At 36.4% G+C, this 19,528-nt stretch overlaps 1 protein-coding gene across 3 annotated transcripts in view; it reads left to right on the top strand.

The window, feature by feature from the left end:
• LOC142352042 (uncharacterized) overlaps positions 1–18,634 on the top strand; it is a 128,596-nt gene extending 109,962 nt beyond the window's left edge. For 2 of the 3 annotated variants that reach the window (XM_075404387.1, XM_075404389.1), the window contains 2 exons: positions 11,014–11,125; positions 17,880–18,634. In XM_075404387.1, the coding sequence (XP_075260502.1) occupies positions 11,014–11,125; positions 17,880–18,087 (320 nt within the window). In that variant the 3' untranslated portion in view covers positions 18,088–18,634. The remainder of the gene's footprint in view (positions 1–11,013; positions 11,126–17,879) is intronic. The other variant, XM_075404388.1, reaches the window with a different exon arrangement.
• Positions 18,635–19,528: the final 894 nt, after the last annotated feature.

Raw genomic sequence — 19,528 nt, 5'->3', positions numbered from 1 at the left:
TTGCAAACAGATCGCATTCAGAGGCCCAACAGTCGATGGAATACCGTGGGACGAAGCGGACCTGAAAGTGCTTAGCCTAATATACTTAAGTTTAGGAACAGAAGCCCAACGGATATATCAACAAAGATTTCCCCACTCAAACATCGAACGAATAACAGTATTCGAATTGGCACATGAACTCTCCCTCTCTTTCACACAAGCCCGCAACATAACCTATGATCGTTTCCTCCTTTTTACTTGCAAACAAAAACCCAACGAAAAACTCGAAAGCTTTCACTGTCGACTAAAAGCACTAGGCGCAAAGTGCCGCCTAGGATCTGCTGAAGAGGACCTCATCAAGGACATCTTTATAGCCTTTATGACCAACCCCGACATTCAAAGAGAACTCCTGATGGAAACCCGAACAGCACAGCAAGTCCTTCAATTCGCACTTAACCGCGAAAGAGGCCACGAAAATCAAAAAGCAATAAACTCCCAACTCAGTCGATACTCCCCACAGGCATCGGAACAAATATCCAACATTACATTTACCCCGAGGAACAACTCAGTCACTCCCAGATCACGACAACCCACACGGAACCCCCAGACCCAAAGACCCACAATCAACCCAAATCCCTGCCGACGCTGCGGATTACAGTTCTCAATCGAGCACTTACAAGTGTGCCCAGCAAAAAGAGTCCAGTGCAACCTATGCAAAAAAAATAGGACACTATAGTAGGGTATGCAAATCAGCAAAATTCATGTGGCAAACACAACAAATAAAGCCACAAACAACCCCACCCCAGCAAACATTCCCACAAACTAGACGAGTCAGGAACATTAGACCCACGCATGAACAACAAGAAGAAGAACAACAACTCCAGGATACCCGAACGGAAACGACAGACGAAACATTAGATCTTGAAAATACGTTTTACATCCAGGAAGTATTCGACAGCTGGAATACCGTAAACCTCGTACATCCAACAAACTTCGTCAACGCACACCCACAAAAACCATCCCCAAACATCTCAGATGAAATCTGGATCAAAACATCCACAGACGCGTTCGAGACAAACTGGCTCGCGGACACAGGCAGCCCCCGAAGCTTCATCTGTAAAGCGGAAGCAGAGAGGATAATTCAAATGTGCAAATCAGCCAAATGGAAAAAACAAACCAACAGCCAGACCCAGTACAGAAGCTTCAATAACATAGAGATCCCTATAACTGGAATAATACAGCTGAACCTCCGATCGGGACTTCGAGAAGCAACAAACAACGAAATCCTGGTGGTCAACGCTAACACTGTGAACCTGATGGGACGAGATATATTGGGGAAACTTGGATTCGCCCTCTCGCAAAATAAAGGAACAAACATTAACAACATTAATTTGGATGATAGACTAGAAATAAAAATCATAAAGAAATTCCCACCTCTGCTCCCGTTTGGGAAAATCCAAAAACCATATTGCTAAATCAACGCTAAAACAAGACATTTCACCGTACCAACACAAAAACCGAAGGGTTCCACTCCACTTAACGGAAAAAGTAGATAAGGAGATACAACTTTTACTTAACACAAACCAAATAATAAAACTAGAAAAATGCTCCGACCAGGTCTTTATAAGCCCCGTAGTAATAACAGTGAAACATGACCAATCCATCAAACTAGCACTCGACTCAAAACTACTGAATGATGCAATCGACAAAAATAAATATCAAATGCAATCCATCGACAACCTAATGGACTCAGTCGCCAAATATATCTCAGACAATAAGAATAAACAAGGCAATTTCCTATTCTCGAAAGTCGATCTAAAATACGCATATAGGCAAATCCCACTACATCCCGAAATTAGAAAACATTGTAACTTCAACATCATCGGGGGCAAATCAACTGGCACATATCAGTTCGTAAACGGATTCTACGGTCTAAGTGATATGCCTGCCATATTCCAAAAAACACTGGACAAAACACTCGAAAACATCGACAACAAATTCAACTTTTTAGACGACATACTAATCATAACAAAAGGCTCCACCCTTGACCACGAACACGATATACATAAGGTCCTGTCCAGACTTGACAAGGAAAACCTAGCCATCAAACTAGAAAAATGCGATTTCTCCAAAGCCTCAATAACATGGTTAGGCTATAAAATTACCCAATCGGGAATCTCCCCTACAGTAAAAAAGACAGACTCCATAATGAACCTGAAACCTCCTAAAACACTAAAACAACTTCGTTCCCTTATGGGCTCAATACACCAACTCATTAAATTTATACCCAACCTAGCCAATCTACTCAACCCCATAAGACCCCTGCTAAGAAAAGAAAACATAACAAACAACAAAATATGTTGGGAAGAAATACACACAACAGCCTTAGACAAAATAAAGGCAGAAATCTCGAAAATTACAGAAAAAAAAAACATTTCGACAAACATCGTAAAACACGTCTGAAATGTGACGGAAGCCACACGGGACTTGGAGCGGTATTAGAACAACAATACCCAGAGGGATGGTTCCCCATAGCCTACGCCAGCCGTTTCCTAAACGAAGCAGAAATGAAATATAGTAAAAAACGAATTAGAACTACTATCAGTAGTTTGGGCAACAAACCATTTCAAATATTACTTACTAGGATCAAAATTCGAACTAATAACAGACCACACAGCCATACTTTCCGCACTCAAACCCAATCGGGCGAACAAATCACGACAAAGCCGACTGATTCGCTGGGTAGACAAATTACTCCCATATACCTTTTCAATCCATCATATACCGGGGAAAGACATGGGCTTCACTGATTACCTAAGCAGAAACCCACACCAAAATCCCCCAATAAGCCCAGATGAAGAACTCTTCGTAATAAACAGAATTAGAGAATTTACTTTCACACTTTTGAACGAAGAACGTAAACACAACATTTCAACCAATCAGATCGCTCCATTCGGATTAGCACACAAATCACATGACGCAAACAACAACGCTCAGCGCAATCAAAATACAGCGAACGCTTTTTGCCATTTCTCTCGCCATAAACAGTCACACTCTTTCTCGCTAGTTAATCCAAAATCAAACTCCAATTCAAAATTTCAAAGTTCATTACACAAAAACATTCAAGATCCCAAAAAAATCACAATTTACTCAAACACTAATTCTTCTAACCTCCCAGAGAAAAAGAAACACCCATTATCCTTTAATCCCAACAATTACTACTTACAATACAGCCCAAAAATAAACGTGGTCACTAGAAATAGACCGAATATAAATACTTTCGACAGACAAATCACAAAACGAGCCAGAAGACAAAAAACAACAACAATGTCGCACAACTTACTTGATAATTCCCAAACTAAAAACACCCCAATCTCAGTGGCAACCCAAACGGACAACACACCCCCAACCTCGAACCTAGGACAAGGCCGAGAGCCAATAGACGAAAATAAACATGCCCCTCTATTCGAGTTTGAGAACGAAACGGCCCCGGATTATCGACTAAACCTCTCTCGTGTATTCGGCGAGGAATTCCTAGCCGAGGCTACCCTCAAAGATAAAAACCTACAAAACATCATTCGGTTGGTAAAAAACCACAATTGGGACCAACTAAAGCTAGTCTCCAGATATTATTACAACCTACGAAATGACCTAGCCGTAGCCCGATCGGGATGCCTGTTGTACGACGGCAAGCTAGTTATTCCACACCAACTACAAAATCTGGTCATCAGCGCTGTACACAGAACCCACCCGGGCCAAGTGGGGATGATCAGATTAGCGAATTTGATCTGGTTTCCCCAGATACACAGGACAATAGCCCTCAGGGCAGAAAATTGCAAGCAATGCTTAGACCAAGGTAAGAACCTAAAACCCCTTAATCAGTAAATCAAAATTAGGAACACTACCTAAATTAAGCGAACCCTACGAAGAGCTACAATTAGACTTTGCCGGACCCATCATAGACAAAAAAAACAATAATAATGAACATTATATACTTGCCGCGGTAGACCGATTTTCACGTTACCCATCCGCACTAGTTCACACAAGCTGTGACACACAAACGGCAATAGAATTTCTAAACCAATACTGTAAGTTCCACGGAATCCCACGCAGCATCCGCTGCGACCAAGCGCAAGCATTCAAATCGAGAGCATTCGAAATATACTGCAAAGATAAAAACATAAAACTAATATTCTCCCCTACGCACGACCACCGCGCTTCAGGAATGGTAGAACGTTTGATACAAACATTAAAACGAAGACTAGCAACAATGAACATTGATCCCATATGGGATAACACAACCATAGCAGAAAAAAAACAGAAAAATTTGAATCCATTAGACTAATACCAAACAGAATCACTAAAATTGCCCCTTTCCAGGCACACTTTGGCAGACCGAAAAATACGGAACTATCTAACATCCTTACAAAACCCAACACAAAAACCTATCATACCACCATATAAAATCATTTTACTTAGACAAACGACTACTCCAAAACCCAAGCCTGACGCCGGCCGCGATCTGGGACAGGGACACCAACTCGGAAATTAACCTGGACATACAGTACCGACAGGACGAGCCAACCCCCCAGGAACCCCAATCGGAAGCATCCCAATCGTCGGACACCTCGGAGTCAGACAATGCACCTCTGTTGCCTCCCCAAAAGGGTACAATAATTCCGTCTAAATTTAAATTCCAAATAGGAGATAAAACCACAATTATTGACCAAACACGTCGCAACCTAGCACGAAAAACTATAAGAAGAAAAAACCCAGAACCACGAGGCATGCTAAAACCCCTCTGGTCCATAATACCAGACGGCACAATAGTCGATTACACCCCTCACACCATTACCATAGACACTCACAATCGCAAAAATACCGTGATACGTAACAATGACATAGCAATATCTTCAGAAACACGCCCCGCCCCACAAGAACCAAAACTACGCCTCATAAATTTCGTAGCTTGCAAAACAATTGGAGATTATAACCGAAACAAACGTAAAATAGAAAAATTCTGTTTAGCGGAAAAAGCACAGCTGTTGAAAACATCCCAGATGGGTGAAAACTCTAAGAACCCAAGGCAATCCGCACAACCCAACATTCAACAACCCCGCAAGCGAAAGGTCAACAATGAAGAAACGAGCTCCACAACAGAGACACAACAACTTGAAACGTCTACACCCATCGACGATGCACATCCATCGCACTCAATGCCAGGCCCGTCATTCAATGTATCCCCGATCCTCACATAAACAACAGGAGGAAAGAAAAAGTTCAACAAGAAATCCCCAGGGAAAGCACAAAAGGGTAAACAATCATGCATACGGAAGAAGGCATTTGTATCAGCAGCCAGGAGAACGGCCAACACAAAATTGACAAAAGCTAAACTAGCAGCCCTGAAACACAGCTACGCCTTCCAACTAAGTCAGAACCAAGTCAACTTCAACGAACTCAGCAATAAACCCACGACACGCGTGTTCAAGGAACGATCCCCAGGACACACAAAACCGTTCATAATTGCCACGTCATCATCGGCAGCCGACTTCATGCTCACCCCCAAACGGAGCACCGTGTCAACAATCGCGAAATCACCCCCAATGCGAAACATTCGAAAGTCTAAAGCAGAAGCCACAGTCAAGAAGCTGAATGTAGAGAAAGCCATAGCCAATATCTCACTATCCCCATTATCCCCAACGAACGACTCCACACAACACCCAAAAGACAAGCACACTACAGTAATCGACCTCGTCGATACCGCCGAGGACAGTCCTCCACAAGTCGCACTAAACATCAACCCGAACTACACTACTTTTGGACAAGAGATAGTCATACTATCCTCAGACTCACAAGACTCATTCCACACCGCCTCCGTCAACTCTGCCCCCACTCGAAACGCACAGCACTCAGACTCCATTGACTGGACTCCCCACGTACCAGACCCCGAATGGGACATAAACACCCAGAACATCACAACCAAGGACACTAACGAGAACTCCAATTATTAAGTACAAATCTGGATCCTAAATGAGGGGGGGGGGAATGTGGTGAGACACCTACTCACACTGCAACCAAGACCTACAAGTATTAATATGAACTCGTACAAAAGACTATTTATGTTACTATATTATAAATGTTCGTAGTTGTAAATATGTTACACGCTCTGTTACTTCAATTACTGGTTGTACCAGTCATCATTCGTGTGCTCCAAACGGAGCGCAAGTGAGAAGCGCACATGGTGTCTAGAGAGATCTCAAACAAGTAAAGAGAAAGTTAATTCTTATCGGGCTAGCCTTTTACAGCCTTAAGCCTAGCAATCCAGCAATCTGCACAACGAGACTTTGTGCACACAACAATAATGATAATAATTTATATTTAACATGTTGTATGTGTGGGGTTAATAAACATATTTCTTACTATAGATTTAGAAATGCTAAGTGTAGATTGTGTATTTATCTTCATAGATACAGATATGGCCTAACTAGAAATCAATTCAAGGAGCATGTTTATAAGTATAATATTAATTTATCTGTCATGTAGTTTTTTATTGATGGATTGGTGTAAGGAGAAGGGGTTAAATTTTATTGGTGGCTGTAGTTGTGGATAAAACACGGAAAGCAGATAGCAGACGACTTGGTTTATTTTCTGAGTTTCTATGAGGAAAATAAGTCAAGTTTGAGTGGTGTTTCCTTTCCGAGTTTCTGTGAGGAAAATAAATCAAGTTTGAGTGGTGTTTGGTTAAGGAAACCAATAGTAAATTTGTTCCTAGTCGAAATGTGTGATTGATGTAAGGACCTTCGGTCTTGGTTCCCCAACCACTTCGTGGATTGATGTTAGGAACAAATTTTAGTGTTGGTTAATTTCCTGTGATTAGTGTTAGGAAATAAAACAAAAATTTTGGTGAGTTGTATATTATTTTTTTCTAGAATTAAAACACTTCATATTTTAATGTTAGACTTAGAGTGAATATGTAGTAGTGGATAAAACAAGGAAACCAGCAAGCAGTAAAATTTGTTCCCGCTCGACATGCGCGATTAGCGTTAGGAGAATGGAACAAATTTTGCTGGTGGCTGGTTTCCCTGTGATAGTGTTAGGAAATAAAACAAAATTTTAGTGGTGTTTCCTTTCCTTGTTTTTTCCACTACTTCAATGCACAAATCAAACTATCATTGAAAAATGACATCAAAATGCTGCATTTATTAAACTACTTTTAAATAACCTGGTAAATCTGCAAACCAAATTTGCAAGAATAAAAGGAAGGAAAAACAGGAAGAAAAGGAAAATTATATCCCCCTATCCCCCGACTTTAATTGTTGACCTAATACTTTGTAAATATAAGATAGATTTTTGATGGGCAAAGTGAGCTAACGAAATCCAGAAAAAAAGATGCTGAAAAATTGACAAAAAAGAGCCAAAGAATGTACTTTTTGAAGCCAGGTGCAAATAACGTTGGCCTAGGTGCTGCTCGAAAACTTTGTCCCGAGAAGAGAAAACTTGGAAAAGAAAACCTTGTATTTTCTAAAAGTTGTTTGCAAGAAAAAATTTTGCACTAAGATCTTAAGAAAAATCTCCATATAAATTTTTCACATGAGAGGTCTGATTGGCCCTCTAATGAATTAAGTTTCTGTTTCCACTCTAATGAATTATTTTTTCCACTTATATCTAACTGCTATAACGAATTTGACGTGATTTGTTTTCAAAAAATGCTTGGATTTTGTCCGTTTTCATTGTTGTTTTTTAAATATATTAAAACTCCCATTCACAATAGTTCTCCTGGGCTGTCTAATGAGGAGTAATGAAGTCTACTAAGTAACTTGAATTGGAATCCAAGGGTTTGAGGATTTAACACTATTTTTCCCCGAAAGTTTTACTTCAGTTTTTGGATTTTTCCGTTTTCTAAATTGTTTTTTTTTGTTTTGTCGCATGGTCTCGTAAATTATAAAACTCATCTGCTCTCCATAAAGCAAAATTGTGAGTGTTCTAAAAAAACTAAAATCAAAGATATTGATTTTAACAAACTAAACAACATTTCTTTGAAAAAAATATTAATTTTTGGTTTCTGTCGCTTATTAACATTAACAGCAAGTGTCATTGGCCCTTTAACAAATGATTTTTCAATTTAATTGGCGATATAATTTATATGTGTTGGTTTTAACAAAATGTCAATTTTGGTTTTTTTTGCCCATTTTTGTTTTTATTTACTTTTTGTCAATTATTGTAAGTCTCATTTTGTATGTAATTGGAGAGGCTGATTAGATTTGTTTCTTATGTTCAATGTTTTTTACTATTTGTTTTATTGGCTTGGATCCCATTTGATGTCAAATATCTTCTTTTTTGATCATGCTTGTGTTTGACGCTTACATTTGTCACGTGGTTCGTTAATTGTCTTCATTAAAGCAGACATACTTTTTGTCATGAAGGTTGTTTTAAATAAACTTTCATAAACTATAAAACTAACTGAGTAAATTGTTGTACCATGACGACCAATTTTTCCGTTTTTTATTAGGCATAAGTAGCATCAATAAACCAATAAATCTTTTGTCTCAATTGAAATTATTTGGAATCTGAGTTATAAAAAAAACTAGTTGTGCAGGGAAATTAACCAGCTTGGCTCTCTAAAGAGGGAATTTCAAATAATTCGAATCTATTCATATGAAAGAATCAAATGACTAGATGTTAAAACGTTACCCATGTTTTTTAAGTTACACATTAAGAAAATTGTGAAAAAATTGCAAAAGTTTTTCAGGTAACGCTTCTCCTTGCTAAACAACGAAACAATAAACATTCAATTTAAAAAGCAATAAAATATTTGTTTCAATTGAAATTATTAGGAAACTATATAAAAGTCAGTTGTGGAGATATATTTGTAATCTCGCTTCTCCAAAGCGGGAAAATTCACATATTTCGATCATTTTTGACTATTTTTGTCTAAATGAAAGAAAATTGATGTTGAGGTGTTAAGTGAATTGTTGAGATGACACGTAATCTTTAATGAAGAATAGTTTTAAAAATTTATATTTCACTTTTATTTCAAAAAATCAAGAATTGATTTGAGAAAAATTGCTTGAAGCCTGCCTTCTCGAAATATGTCCAAAATGGAGCGTTCTCTAAGACCACAACATTTCTCTGATCATTAGTTCAGACCTTATTTGTACAGAAATTGAGAAGGTAATAGATACATTGGCGCTTTTTTGATGCAATAAAAGAATGTGTCGAAACTATTTTGAATTAATTTTTTGAGGTAATCGGTCATGAAATTTAAAAAAACGTGTTGAAGTTTACCCTGAAAGATTGTATAATATCTTTTTGTGTTTCATAAAGTTTAAAGATGCTTCCCTAGTCTAAACCTGGAAATATTAAAAGACCTTCCTCGATTGATATGAGGCACGAAAAGACTGTACTGCGTAGATTTTTGGTATCAAAATGATTTCTCTGGACTGTAAGCATGTCCTCGACTTTGGCTGGAGCTAAAACAACAGTCCTCGAATTTCGTTAGACAAGGAAAACGTGTGCTGGAAATTAGGTCGACTTTAAAAAGTGTCTTGGAACTTGGGAGGACAATAAAACGTGTCCTGTAATTTGGACACGTATGTCCTCGAATTACGCTTGCAAACCCAGCAACGTCTTGTTTTTAATTTCGGATCTTTTCTGTTTGTGTCCCCCACAGCTTAGTGGGTGCATTTTATTTGTTCCTCCAGACGCACGTGCTATAATTCAACATAATGATTTACTTTTTAATGACACGTGCTCTGTAACTGGGGGATGCATAACGTACTGGGTTGGGGACACAAACGGCAAAGATCTATAATTTCCTTCAAATTTAAGCTGATGTAGCGCAATTGGTTAAACATCGGGTAAGGTAGGATAAGGTTACCAGACCGAACCATCATGTTGCCAGAAATTTTTAATTTGATTCATTTTTGTATATGAAAAAATTGGGCTGGACTTATGAAACGAATTTGCGTCGCCTTTAACTAAGGTCTTTGGCCGCCTAATTTATATCAGTATTTACCCCCCCCCCCCCCCCCGCAACCTGGAAGAAATAGGTTTTTCTTAATTCCAGGACTAGACTCGGGTTTTCTGAAATACAAAGATTATCTAATACAGCATTAGATACCGCTAAATTTTGAGATGTTGGTTTCAGTTTCTCCTCTTGAGATATCTGTAGAATCGATAAATTTTTCCCGGTCGATAATTTATTTGGGAACTATTTGCAAACACTTTGTTAGAATTTGAAGGCATTGATTGCAGCAGAAAAACTCTCCTGCATTTTTAACTACAAGTTATAAAGGAGGAAGAGAGGGAGGGCATTTAGCCGCCTATTTACTTGGAAGGGCCGTGAGCTAACTATTAAATCGAAATCTCGATCTTGGACATCTCTTATAACCAACTCTCTCGTTGTTTATTGTCTCTACGTTTCATCTCCCTACCCCAGCTTTCGTTCTCTATAGTAAAATACTGCTTCTTGTGTAGGTATATCAGGCTTAACTTAGACTCAGTTTGTTTTTGGCTATTTTCTCACCCTTCTAACATGGATGAATTTCTCATTGTTTTTTACAAATTCTTGTTCTATCAGAATCATCAGAAATACTAATTGCCCCTAAGCAAATTTTTATGCAATTTTTGTCTGGAAGGTTTAGAAGTGGGATGAGGAGTAAAGCCAAAGGCGTTTAGGCAGTAAAAAGTGCAACTTCTTCAAGCTTTATACTCCTTGGTTATCATTTTTTTGCAAGAAATTGTCCCTAACTTAGTAGGGTGGGTCTTCAAAACCTCGGTCGGACTCGAGGGCCACTTAATTAGGGCCTTAAATTATATAAATGAAGCAACCGGGGCTGAACTCCATTGCTCATGATAAGACGATTATCAAGGCACAGGGGGAGGGTCAAGTAGCAGAGTAAAACTGAACCTGATTTAGCTGATCACGGGCGCGTCTAATTATGGGTGCTTTTGAACACGGACCTGAACCTGTCAATGTGTCATCGTGTCTTAAATTTTTTAGTTCGATTCATCGAGATGTATTTTATATTTTAGAATTGGCAGAGATGAGACTGAATTCAAATGTGAAGATAGAAACCATTCTCTCCCAAATCTCGGTGCTGCACTTCGACCCTCAACTGGTCCACAATCTTAAAACGGCTTACGAGTTAGATGCAGACCTTTTGTACCTTAAGGCTTTTGTACCAAATTAAGATCAAGTTTCGACAATTATTTTAAAATTAAAACTTCACAAACACTTCTTCGCAATTTTTGCCTTTAATTTTTTTGATCGTTCATTTTTTTCGTACTTGTTTCGGAACTGATCAACAATGCAAAAAATGATCGAGTAGGAACAAATAGGCGACTGAAAATTGTTCTACAGATGATATACAAAATTATACGCTATAATTTTGTGTCCAAAAACATTTACGGGGAGAATTGGATGATTTTTCAATTATGTCACCGGACCATCCCCGGACCACGTCGAATAATTTAAAATAATACCATATGTTAGTCGATGATGCTCTGATGAAAATTAATTAAAGTATGAACAAAAAAGCAGTCGATATAATTATCTTAAATTTTCTGCAAGTTGAGAAAAAACAAGGCGGCTCAGCAATGTGCGATGGCACATAAGGTTCCGACCACCACAATTTTGGCATAATTGTCTACCAAATGAGAGGAACAGATAGAAAACCCAAAAATTATTTTTTGGGAATCCCAAAAAAGCCCAAGTAATTTTTCAAAAAAATTGTGTTTGAACGATAAGATAGCCTCCAAAGAAAATAACTCAGTGGAGTAAAAAATGAAGCATTAAATTGCTGTGATATGCCAATATTAAGAAAGCGAGTCAAGACGAACTGCAAAATCAATCAACAACAACAAACATTAATTACATCAAAAACTTTTTGTCCGTTTTAAAAAACAAAATTTAATAATAAAGTCAACATACCGCCGGATGAACCTAAAACTAAACAAAATAACTTATAAATCACCAGAAAAGATATGGACCAGTCCATGAAAAGGTTTGGTAACAATTAGACAAAAAAAAGAACAAAAACAGTAAAGTTAAAAAATTCGCTTATTTTTAAAAAAAATTTAACTTCAAAGTAATTAAAAACATTAGAAATCAATTAAGATATCCCAAAGGTTTACGACTACTAATGTTTCTATAGAAGGGCATTAGGACCTGTCCTTATTAGTTTCTTTAAGTGGCTAAAAAGAACAACAAAAAAACAACAAACAAAAATTCAATTGAAACTTGCCAGAAAACGCTGTCAAAACCGTCAAGCCATATTTCGGCCCTCAAAATATATTTGTTTGCGCCTTCCTCAAACTCCGATAATGTAGTATTTGGCCATTTATTAGTGAGACTAGGTAACAAGTAGACAAAAAGAGAAGAGGGCAAAAGTATGTAATGTTTTTGATTTTTTTTCGAAACAAATATATATCCAAAGTCAAGAAAAACATTAATTAGAAAATGAAAATTTTAAATAGGGTCGTTTATACATCCAAAGGAATTCTTTGAGACCTAATATTATCCAGAATAATTCTTCCGTCTACGAAAAGAACGTCAAACATGACAAAAATCAAATTAATTTACTTTTTTTGTGAAAAACCGGTCTCTAATTCAGTAAGGTCATAACGCATTCTTTAAAAAAACAGATATTGGGACATCAATCCCCTTTGACACCTTCCCTTGATACCCAAAATGTCATATTCGACCTGTAATTAACGAGATTTGGTACCAAAAAGAAAAATAAAAAGAACAAACTTGCGAAGATAAAAAATTTTTTATTTTTAGTTTTGGAAAACCATTGTTTTCAAATACCTGAAAGCCATCAGCTATCTACTAATATCAGATTACTGGCTCGTCCTTTTTTCTGTGACAAGCCAGTGAAACTGTCACTATACAGGAAATTTGATACAACTGAAATGACAAAGTAAAAATGACAGTTAAAGACAAAATTAAAAAATTCAATTAATTTCTTGAAGAAAGAAGTGTCGAGGCCGTTAAGACGATAATCTATATCTTTAAAGATTTTAATATGTTAAATTGTGTTTCATTTTGAACGCTAATAATGTGATATGAGAACTGTCAGTAATGTGATAATGTGACTGGAAAACATGAAAAAATGGCAAATTTCTAAAAACAATAAAAAATCTGAAATCTAGTAGTATAAAAGCCAAAAAACAATAACTTCGGGCTTAAAAACGCAATCGAGACTAAATTTTAAATCAGTAGAATGAAGAAGCTTTCTTTCTTTGCTGACACTAAGCTGCAAGTTCACTAAATTAAGAAAAAAATGGAGGAAAATTTCATTAAGCCATTATTTATTTAAAAATCAATTATTTTTTAAAGTCGAAACGATCATAAACTTTCAAGTAAAAAGCTAAAAGCATTAGCTTGGAGCTGCTGAGGAAACCAATTGGACCTATCGCTCCTGAGCGTTCATTTGATATGTTCTGTTCTTTATTATTATAAAAAGGTCTTTTTTCAAAAAAGAAGACCGACTGATTGCAATCCGAATTCTTTTTGGATTGTAACAAACCAAGATTGGCCCAAAACTAGCCCCGCTAATGCTTATTGTCCGTTAGGAACTATTGATTTTTCGAATTTTGTAGATATAGATCATTTGTTAATTGAAAACTCAAAAAAATTCTGCGTTTTTGTTAATAAACAAGGATAGTTTTAATTACAGAGCACTCTCAGCGGAAGTTGAAGTGCGAATATTCCCTTATGAGTCTACAAAGATTGTATTAGTGTTGTTAGGGGGTGTAGTGCCGGCAAATGTTATCAAAATGGACTAAAGTAGCTTATTTCGTGCTGTTTTTGATTAAAAAGGCTGAATTTTGAAATATTTATCCGAGTTTTTGACCAAAAAATTAAATCAGAATAATCAACAAGGCTTTTTGTCCTTAAAAATACGATCAACAACACTATTTTTAAAAATGTTAACAATTTTAGCAAAATTGACGAAAAATTAGTCAAAAATTTCGGAAAATGTGAATAAAACAACGTGAATTCACTCTACTTTTCTCAGAAGTTTAAACCTCGATAACTCCCTGTAGAAAACGAAAATTATAAAAAACCTTTTTAATTCCATATTCTACGCTGGACGAGCTTTCTAATGATACCAGTCTCAACTCTCTACGATGAATATATCGATTGGCGAAAATTGATTGAACAAAAAAAACTCCTTTGAGTATATAGTTCCTCCCCCCTCAAGAGGGGTCGGAACAATTACTGCAACTTAGCATTTGTGACTGAGGAGACAAATAAAATGGAACTGCAATTATCATAACAGTTTATGCTTTCTCGACCAAACTAGAGTGATAATTGCTACCTTTTGTTATATATATATATATATATATATATATATATATATATAAATATATATATATATATATATATATATATATATATATATATATTATATATATATATGTATATATATAATGAAAAAAATAAATAAAATTTTGCCAGAAGTAATGACAAAAATAAGATACTGCTGCGGTTTTGATGCACTAAAAGTCAGTAATTAATGGCTACCAGCTAAATATGCATTGTAAAAGTAAAATAATTTGCTGGAAAAAAATTTTGCGCTGAAATCTGATATTCATAACATATAATCGCGCACCGGTGTCGAATAGCTTTTAAAGACACACAAAGCAACGCTGAATTACATACCAGTGGCAAATTATTTGCTTCAAATTAAGGTAACCCCCAAAATTATAAAATACAAAATTTTATTTCAATGGAGCTCAATAGTTAAGAACTGATGTGCATTTTGCCTGCTTAATTTTGAAAAAAGAAACGTATCTAGTAAGAGATAATTTTTCAGCAGTGTTTACTCCAATTTTCGTTCATTTGATTTACTGTATTCGCATTTTCGTGGTGTTTCTTTGCCATTTCTGCTCTTTGAAAAACAATTAAATTTGATTTTTTTCTCACATTGTAATTCTGTTATTTTTTTGGGTATCGGAAGACACCCTCTCTAAATGGATCACGCTCAAACTAAAAGTGGCTACAATTTAAGAGTCAATTTTCAGAAAAACCACATTCTGAAAATACAGTAATCTCGCCCAAATTGAACGCGCTTTCAAACATGACCCTATATTGCACCAATTATCAGCACCCCTAAAAATTAAAGTGAAATCTTTGGTCCATTTTTTATTCCACAAAACATATCTTAATGAAGGTGAGAAGGGGACATAACAAACCAGACGCGGAAAAAACTGTAATACTTTTTGGCTGACCCCGCTAAACAAGAGATTATAGTAAATTATGCTATAAAAAAACCTTATAACTGTCTTTTACGTTACAATGCATTTGTCTCACAATTCCAAAAACTAGCGACTGTTGAGTTCAGTGAGTGCAAATGATATTCCTATTTTAATTGTTCATTTATAAGTATACGAATTCCCAAATTTACTCTATAGGCCTACTACCGGAAGAAATTGCACCAAAAAGGAGCATTTAAGGTACATTTTCTGATTGAAAGTTGGCCAGAACTTTGAGAGGAAAGCGTTTTTCTTTCAAACTTTGATTGTAAAGTAAAACATTGACGTGCACATTTTAAAGTGCCGAAAGTCTGGAGTGCCAGAAAATAAAAAGTCAGAAGTTCCTGCTTAAACAGAAGTTGACTTCCGTTGACTTCCCTCATTTTAAAACGTGCGCGTTTCTTGTTTCAAGCATGGCTACCTGACTCTGCCGGAGTCACTTCGAAATTCTGACTTAACATCTCGAACCGCTTCGTGGTTCTCGAAAAACTTCAGTAGTTCTCACTGACTTCAAGCGGGATTGACAGATTCATTTAACCATTACTTCAGTCTATTCCTGGCGTAGCTGAGATGGAGTTAATATTTTTCGAACGCGCTCTTTCCATTATGGCCGGCCCGCAAAATTATAACCGACCATTATGTTAAAATTACGTTAAATTGAGGGTAGCTGTTTGTTATATGACCACTAAACTGGGGTGCTGTTCTATACGGTATATGAACGATAAGAACGGACAAACTAATGTAAACGTGTGTGGGTGTGTCTTTTTTCACTTATGCAAAATGTTTACTGGACAGTTTGTTTCTAAAATATTCTTTCTCTGAGCAATTTGACAATTCGAGTAAATTTTTCACTTTTTTCATTTTTTGAATGATGTTATGTGCATTCCCGGGTTGACAAAAAGTTTTAATCTTAGAAAGTTAGGGAGCATCAACTTCCCGCACTTGAGTCGCAGAGTTTTTCAGCGCTGTACCAGCACATTTTAAGAGTAAAAACTTAATTCAGTTCTGAAACATTTTATGTCCAGAATATTTTAAGTTTCTTTATGTGCAGTATTTCTTTAGTATGAGTATATTGAAGTCATGGAGTTCGACCAGGCTAAACTTATCCTGTATAGTCTGAAAGTTACTCATACCCCAAAATTAAGTCTGAGCAGAGTAATGTCATACTTTTGTAGCTTATTACTAGTAATTACTATAGTAGTATACATACTATTTATAATTAAGCTGATTTGTAGGCAATTACAACAAATCCCATTAAGCGCAGTGGTTACGACTTGCTACGCAAATAATTGTTACAAGTACCCAAGCGGAAGTTAGAATCGCATATAAAGCAAACCTTGTTGGCGGGAGTTCAGCTGAACATATTATTTTTCATGAAGTGAATTTCACTCAAAAATCAGAATTGCCTGTGTAAATAGTGACAAGAACAGAGAACTGGCCATCCTAAAGAACAGAATGTCTTCAGACTGATTCAGCGCTGATTCGCTCTGCTTTTTGTATGTAACAAACCTCCGGGTTGTTACATACAAAAAGTTATGAAATTGGTAGGACTACAAATGCGTCATAAATGAAAGTTTTATGACTATGATTTTTCCCTATGGGAGTTTTATCCTTGCAACCTTTTCAAAAATGGGGGTTCCCTTGACTAAAATTTTTTTATAAATGGAAGTTTTATGGTTTAATTTTTCATTACAAAAAACAGGAGGTATTTAAAGGTTGTTTCGTTAGACTCATGAACTTCTTAAACTACAGGGAAAACAGATTGAACGTTTTTCTTGCAAAATAAGCAATAATGGGGGCTCTTTTTTCCAAGACATGGTACAGCTAAAATATACAACATCCCAGTGCAATGACGCAACTGTGAACGTTCATGCGAAGAGTTTTCAATTCATATTGTTTTCCTAGATCCTGATAGCAGTCGGTAAATACTTAATGAGCTTCTTTCTGGTCGATAAAAAGTCTTAAAATTTAAACTGACAATTTTCAGCTCGTAATTTCCCCTCGAGAATTTAAAAAAGAAATAGTTTGAAGTTTATGACCACAACTTTTCCATAAATGCGTTATGACTAAAAATTAATATATGCATATATTTTTAACGGCTGTTTTGAAGCATATGTTTTGCACTTCGTTTTAGCACTTTTCAGTTTTTCTTTAAAAATATGATAGTATTTTCATTCTTTGACATTTTTAGGACTAAAACTTGTCATATACGCCATAATCTGAAGTTGTAATATGTTGTTTATAACACAATTATAACACATAAGTTGTTCATAATTTTTTGACTTGGGTTGAACTTGGGATGAGCTGTGAACTTTTGACTTGGGATGAGTTCAACCTGGGCTCTCCTTCAGAATTTTAGACAGTTGAGCTCAGTTGGCAGCTTGCTAATAAAAATCTAATTAAACGTAAAGCCAAAATTGTTTTTTTCCTCTAAATGTTACTATGGTGCAAAATGAGCTCTCATTACAGCCTTTGACACGCCTTTCTGATTTTATCCAGGCTACAAACCCTACACACAAATCATACACATGCCTGAATTATAGTGAGATCCCAACTCACGCTCAAATGCAATGCTTCCGTTACACGCCTTAACTGTTATACGCTATTTATTTGATATCGTCCACTTTTTACTATAGAGAGCAAAGTGGACTGGTGGATGAGGAAATCCGCCTCCTCTCAGCTCAAGTGAAGTCTAGGTCACTTGAAAGTGCAACTTTGGAGCAGAATCTTGAAGAGGCCTTGGAAGAAGTCGAGATACTCAGATCCCACACCGCAATGCTCGAGGAACAACTCAACACACGTGACCAAAACATTAATATGACGTCGCCGGATATGACGTCATAAGAATTGGTGATTGACAAAAAGCATTGCGTAACTACAGTGTTGCGTATCATATGGCGTCATAAGAGCAAATGTTCAATCGTTTGATCGCCACAGTGAGGAAAACATCTTATGGAATGTTACAATTCTGCACGAAATGCGATAACAGCTGAAATATACTGACGTCGTGATGCTGTTTACTAAAGTGGCCGCTGAAATGGACAGAAACCAAATTTCACCTAATCTTTAAAGAAAAAAAGTGTCCGGCGCCATTTTAAAAAACTCAGTTCTCGACTTCATTTTCTCACATGTATAACGGACACTCATCTTTTCAACAAGCTGAGGCTTTCATTATACCTACAGCTATAAAAGATTCGCTGGAAAAACATGCAGGGTATTAATTATCTGTTCAACAGAAGTTAAGTAACAAATTAAGTCGTTCGTGCTGTGAATAATATTAAATTTGGCTAAACATTTGATTGTTGAACAAAACCATCACCATAATTGACCTCAATGTCATTTGATAGAAGATAGTTAGTTAATTTTTTGACCAATTATAAGCTTTTGTTAATTTTTGTTTTCCTAATTTTTTTAATGCTATTGAAGGCACCGAAAAGCTGGCAACAAAGTGTGATAGTAGAAACTGCGCACTCTTGCCATGAAATTCTTTTTTTTAATCAAAACGAAAGGACTAGTAGTCATTTAGTAAGAGATAACCTTCGAAAACACATAAATGCATTTGATTAGAAGCCGCAAATCAATAGCTGACGCTGCTGATAAACATCTCGTGGGTTTTTCTATCACAACAATTGGAAGACGAGTATTGCTTTTTATTTCCTTTTTTCAGCAGCCTTCTCTTGCATTTTTACGACTCGAAGAGGCGTCATGGTTTCCTGGTTTTAAGGATCGAAAAAGTTTTCTGGTTTTCTCTTTTCACGACTCGGAAAGAGTTTTGATGAATTGTCTTTATAAAATCAATTTTATTGGAGTAAATTTTGAAATGAAACGCGGGAAAACTTTTGGCTTTCAAGTTTTGGGCAAAATTTAGTGAAACAAAAACAGAGTGTTTAATTGCTAATGAACGAAGTTCATAGCAATTATTGTTAACGTGTTTCTATATATAAACGACAATATATATCTTTTGTTAGACTATAGACGTTAACTTAATCTATGAATTTTTTGAAATGCATGAATTCAATTAATATATGGCTTGCTAAGATAATCTTGGTCGACTTTATTAATTCATTGAGATGCCATAGGTTATCAGTTAAAAGTCATAATCCAAGTTTGGAATCACAGCCACTCTCGGATTAATGGAACCCCGTCACTCTGATGACGATTTAATATGTGAATCAAAACCCACACAATCGAGTTACAGAATCTGTGATGGCTCTCTAGAATGCCGGGGATTATTAAACCTCGGTTCTAGATTTACTGAGGGAAGGAAATCATTTGTTTTGTCTGG

This window comes from Convolutriloba macropyga, chromosome 13, assembly GCF_964194025.1.
Source record: "Convolutriloba macropyga chromosome 13, txConMacr16.3, whole genome shotgun sequence".
In the NCBI taxonomy this organism is placed as follows: Eukaryota; Metazoa; Xenacoelomorpha; order Acoela; family Convolutidae; genus Convolutriloba; species Convolutriloba macropyga.
This window is presented reverse-complemented; position numbering and strand designations above follow the sequence as displayed.